Here is a 5,737-nt window from a genome sequence, read left to right as displayed (position 1 = left end):
CCGGCGCTGGGCTGAGCCGGGCAGGTGGGTACCGGGCAGGTGGGTGCTGGGCGGCATCGCATGGGGGTCCCTGGAGGTGGGGACATGGATGAATTGGCCATCTGGCGAGGGGACACTGGCCCTGGGGACATGCAGGGGCTGTGGGCTCCGCCGTTGGCACCAGCTTCTGGCTGAGGAGGGGAAAAGGCTGGGCAGGAGTGCTGCCATCGCCCCCCACGCCGGCTCGCTGCCGCGGGTTTGCCAGGGAGGAGGATCTCCCCGTTTCGGACGAGGTGGCGAGCAGAGGTATGCAGGGCAGAGGCGCTGCCCCGGCACTCGGCACATGCTGGCACAGGACCCCAGCGTGGCTCAGCTCAGCCCGCGCTTCTCCGTGCGTCCCCGTGCCAGAAGCGTGGGAGCACAGTGGCAGGTTCGGGGCTCACTATGGGGTCGACCCAGCCAGGGACAGGCTCCGGACAGCCCCGTAGGCTCCGGGCAGCACTCCAGGCTCTATTCCTTCCCTGCAGGCCCAGGACACCTCACCGCACCGCACAGCCCTCCCCAAACGAGGGGACCGTGATCGCCCGTGCGCCGTCGCAGCCCCGGCCATGCCCTACACTGGGCGCTTCCCACTCCGCAGCCCCCGGTGAGCGCGGAAGGAGCCTGAGCCTCTTCCAGGTACGTCTCGGAGGTCGCCGGGTCGGCAATGGGCAGTGGCTCCACACGAGTGGGACGGCGAGTGTGCGGCACTGCTTGACCAGAGTAGGTGGGATTGAAGGAATGAGCATTTGGGGTTGAGCGAAGCTTTTGATCTGGCCTGAAATTGGAACAGCCCGTTTGCCCCTGGGCCGTCCTGCGCTCCCCAGGCGGGATCCTCAACAGCCAGAAACAAAGCATTCATCTGAAAAAAAACCCCCACATATTTTTCTTACACAAAAATCTCCTGTAGAAAATGCAGAAATAAGATGGGGCTGGCGATATTTGGGACGTGTTACCCTTGGAAGCATTTGCTGGCCGCAGTGCCACCTCCCCATCCACGCGTGGGGTCCCCCGGCTGTCCTGGCCCTGGCCCCAACTTGCCGCGCCGGTCACGGCTCCCGCGAGGCTTCGGCACATTCCTTCTGCCGGAGCCGTGCAGGCGCCCGGCGCTGCAGACCCGCAGACCCCAGTTCCTGCAGCACGCCAGGGGCTGACCTGCAGCGTGTCCCCACTGTCAGGCACAGACCCGCAAAACCTGGCCATCCCTCACAAAACCGGACTAATCCTTGCAAACGCAGAGAGGCTGCAAATGGTTTCCTCCCAGCGTTGCTGGTGCTCGGCTCTGTTCTTCCAGGGCTCGGCGCTCCCTGCTTACCCTGGGATCGCGGGGTGCTTCGCTCTGGTCGTCACCCCCACACTGCAAACCCCCCGTGCTCCCATCAGCGGCGGTGTGCGTTACTCAGAGCAACTCCTTAAAAGCCAACGGTGCAGGGACGGACCCAGCCCGCCGTCCTGTGAAGCTCTCTGTCACAGGAGACCCCTTGACGGCACAGAGTCAACAGTGCCAACTCACCTCTGGGTAAAAATCACCCGGGGTTTGTAAATCCGGGTGGCAGTAAAGCTCCGGGTCCGGCTTAGCACGCCGCCCTCCTCTCACCGGGGCAGCCCCAGGCTGAGCCACGGAGCCGGTTTGGCCGGCATGGGGCCTCGGCTCTGCCAGCAATGCAGCCAGGAGCGGGGTGCCGGCCAGGGCAACGCGTCGGTGACACTCACGGACTCTCGCTTTCAGCAGCCCCACTCTCGCCCATGCTCGGGCTGCCTCGGGCGTCTCTCTGTGAGAAAGGAAACCGGTCCCTGGCGTGTCCCAGCATCCCAGCTCTGCAGCGGCTGCTTCCCCTTCAAGTCTTAGCAATAGGAAAGCACGGTGGCCAGTTTAGCCCATTTTATCCATGAAACCGAGGCTCGGGGAAGGCTGGGACCAGCCGGGACCAAGCCTGGGATCCCCTGGAATCGCCCTAATGGTAAAGGTCCCCATCCATCCCCAAAACACGCTCGTGGAGGTCGTGCAGGGCAGCGTGGCTGAGCTGCACGAAACCCTGGGGAGGGAAGAGGATGAGCCCGGGGAGCACAGACCGGGAGCTGTGCCGGTCCGGTGCTGCACCACGGGGACCCAGCTCAGCCCTGCCCCTGCCCGGGCGCTTTCCCATGGGGTCCCCCTGTCCAGGTGGGGTTCCCGCTGCCCCCCCCATCCTTCCCACCGTGGCCCTGACGCATCGGGGGCACACGAAGCAACCGGCGACCTGTGCCTCAGTGCTGGGGAGCCAAGAAGGGGGCTGGCAAGGCACTCCATCCTGGCAGGCATCAGCACGTGCCCCTGCGGGCAGCGGGGGAGAAGGAAGACAAGGTCAGGGATGGAAATGCGCCATGGGGTCCCCTCCCACCCCCATCCCAAGGGATCCTCGTGGGGCTGGCATCTCCACAAGCCTTTCCTTCACTGACACGCCAAGCGCCCTGCGCTGCCGTCCCCGCCTGCCGCCCCGGCACGGCCTCCCCTCGTGTTGTTCCTGGCACACTCCAGGGCACCGCACTGCCAATTTACACCACGATGCGCAGTCACACTGGGGACTTGGTGGCAGGGACGTGGCTGGGTGGCTCATCCCTTACGGCAAAGCCTCCGTCAGAAGGAAGTGCAGAGAGGTTGAGTCACCTCTGACTGTCACCGGGAGAGTGCAGGGCTGGGCTTTACTGCCCACGAGTGGGATGGTCCCCCCACCCCAAATGAGTGTAACATGGTGAGGGAGAGATTGTGGGGGTCAATGAGATTAAGTGCAGCGAGAGATGAGCTGCCCCATTGCAGTCTCCCATCACTCTTCACCCACCGCTTCTGCTGCTGTTTCTTCAGGTTGGGTGGCTCTGGCCTCCGCCGGCCACCATGGATTGGAAAACGTTGCAGGCGCTGCTCAGCGGGGTCAACAAGTACTCCACGGCCTTTGGCCGCATCTGGCTCTCCGTGGTCTTTGTATTCCGTGTGTTGGTCTACGTGGTGGCGGCCGAGCGTGTGTGGGGAGACGAGCAGAAGGACTTTGACTGCAACACGCGGCAGCCGGGCTGCACCAACGTCTGCTATGACCACTTCTTCCCCATCTCCCACATCCGCCTCTGGGCCCTGCAGCTCATCTTTGTCACTTGCCCTTCCCTCCTGGTCATCATGCACGTGGCCTACCGGGAGGACCGCGAGAAGAAGAACCGGGAGAAGAATGGGGAGAATTGCCCCAAGCTCTACAGCAACACGGGCAAGAAGCACGGTGGGCTGTGGTGGACCTACCTGCTCAGCCTCTTCTTCAAACTTATCATAGAGATCCTGTTCCTCTACCTCCTCCACAAGATGTGGGACAGCTTTGACTTGCCACGGCTGGTCAAATGCTCCAAAGTGGACCCCTGCCCCAACACTGTAGACTGCTATATCGCTCGGCCAACCGAGAAAAGAGTCTTCACCTATTTCATGGTCGGAGCCTCCTCCATCTGCATCGTCCTCACCGTCTGTGAGATCTTCTACCTCATCTTCAAGCGGGTTGTGCGGAGTGCACAGAAGTGGAAGAAGTCCACCAAGCGCTCCGCCAGCTACAGCAAGGCCTCCACCTGCCAGTGCCACCACAAGACAGAGGAGAAGGACAACAAGTCCCAAACTAGGTGTGTGACAGCCCTGCGGGCCTCAGATCCCAACCTGACTGCCATCTGATGGGGTGCTGGGAGGGGAACTGGGAGGGAGAGGTGTCCAGGGCTGGCCGGCCCCACAGGTGGCCACTGGTGATGCTACCACCAGACTCTCCAGCCAGGACCTCGATGACTCTAAAGTGGGGGGGGACACATCCACAGAAACTCATGTTTGGGGCCGTGGGCATGTCCCCGGGTGTCCCAGTGGCGTGGGCACGCTCGGTGGCAGGTGGGTGCTGGCTGCCTGTGGCCATGCCTGAGGTTTTCTCTTCTTTCCACAGAGGAGAGGAGCTGTGAGCACGCCCGTCCCAGCCACTTCGCCTTCCCCTTTCCCCAGCTGCTTTGCAAGCCTGCCAAGTCCCCAGATCCTCGAGTCGACCCATGTGAAAAATAACTAAACCCAACAAACTAAAGCCCTCTGAGAGAGGCCCGTGGGTGCCCGAGCAGATGCAGGTAAGGCGAGGGCAGCCCCGGAGCTGTGCCGGCTGCACGCAGTGGTGCCACAGGGCTTGGACATCACACCACCGCACAGACACCGACACCACCGTGGCAGCCAGCGCTGTCGTGTCCGGCAGCGAGCCCAGCCGAAAGCTACAGGGATGAAGCCGTTCAGCTCGGAGGGCACACGGGACTGGGGCTGGCAGGGGGAGCATGGGGACTCTCGAATCCCAACAGCTTCTCTTGGGTCCTCCAGCTCTGCTGCTCCCATGCTGGGTACGAATGCATCAGTCGCTGCCCGGTGAGGGCTGGTGTCACCCAGCGTGGTGACAGTCCCCAGTTTGCCCACTGGGGCAGGAGCAGCTTTTCCCCCTTTGCTCATGCAAGCACGGTGCTGATGTCCTGCCAGAATGGCTTTGCTGGCTCTGCTGCTCCCCTCGGTGCTTCTGTGTCCCCCCTCACCTCAGACAGACGTGTCACCCATAGCATCAGCTACGGATCCAAAGGGCCAATAAACGCCGTGCTGTTTGCAGACACGTGGATTTGCTCTGCACACTGTAAATCAAGGGGACTGGTGAGGCCAGAAGAAATGGATTTGGAGAGGTTCCCCAGGAGCCAGGGCAGCACGGGTCGAGCCGCGGGGCCGGCGTACCCAGCGTCTGCCTGTTCTGCCTCCTCCCGGCTTGTCACGCGTCATTAAACTTTAATTCACCAGAACCGCACGCTGGCCCCCAAGGAAATCAAGGAGGGATCAGCATCAATTATTTACTAAACCTTGATAAATATTACAATAAATAGAAATGATTTCCATTTAATCTCTCCTTAAGCAGCGCTATGCGGAGGGTCCGCTGGCGCTCCGGCCAGCGGCGTTTCCAGCTCTGCTCAGCCCGCCCGGGCTCCCCCAGACCCATGAGCTCCGCTTCCTTTGTGGTTTTGGAGCAGCTCCCCAGAGGGGATTGTTTCCACCCATCGAGGGCTGGTGGGGCACAGAGCATCACTTGGGGACAGGCACCAAGAGGGGGCCGTGCTGCTGGGGCAGCCCCAACCCAGAGGTGGTGGGAGGGGGAAGCAGTATTCATGGTGGGTCAGCTGGGAGATGGGCACTGGGCTCTGCAGCACCTTGGTGCCACGGCACGGAGCCACGCGTGGGTGTTACCTGAAGCACAGCAATTATTTTATATTAAATATAACGATGCTGTTCCGGCTCTGCCCCGGCACTGCCTGTGAGGAGGAAATGCTACGTCTCGGTGCGGGAGAGGTGGCAGCTCCCAGTTGTGTGAGTGGACTGGCCTAGTTTCTGGTTTTGAGAGCCCAAGCCCAAGCCGGTAGCCCTCGGCTGGCCCCAGGCAGCCCATGCCAAGTGTGCCAGCCCTTCGCAGCCGCTGCAGGACAGTGAGGAGGGGGCACACACAGGGCTTTTGCCCCCCTGAAGTCAGCAGGACTTAACCCTGTGCCTAAAATATGAGCATCTGCCCACCCTCTGTCCCCCTCTCCTTGTTGCGGTGCCTCCGCACCCCCCGCAACGCCCCCTCTGAGCCCCCCGACAGCAAAGCTCCGCTTAAAACCTGGTGCCGGGTCCCAGCCCGGGGCTCCCCGGCGCAGCTCAGCCCGGGAGGCGGCGGGGGCG

At 62.4% G+C, this 5,737-nt stretch overlaps 1 protein-coding gene across 1 annotated transcript; it reads left to right on the top strand.

Moving 5' to 3' along the window:
• Positions 1-2,890: 2,890 nt before the first annotated feature.
• GJB3 (gap junction protein, beta 3, 31kDa) lies at positions 2,891-3,697 on the top strand. Its single transcript, XM_009890593.1, has one exon. The coding sequence runs from the start codon at positions 2,891-2,893 to the stop codon at positions 3,695-3,697; it is 807 nt and encodes a 268-aa protein (XP_009888895.1).
• Positions 3,698-5,737: the final 2,040 nt, after the last annotated feature.

The sequence above is a fragment of the Charadrius vociferus genome, unplaced genomic scaffold (assembly GCF_000708025.1).
Source record: "Charadrius vociferus isolate BGI_N301 unplaced genomic scaffold, ASM70802v2 scaffold1578, whole genome shotgun sequence".
Classification (NCBI taxonomy): Eukaryota; Metazoa; Chordata; class Aves; order Charadriiformes; family Charadriidae; genus Charadrius; species Charadrius vociferus.
This window is presented reverse-complemented; position numbering and strand designations above follow the sequence as displayed.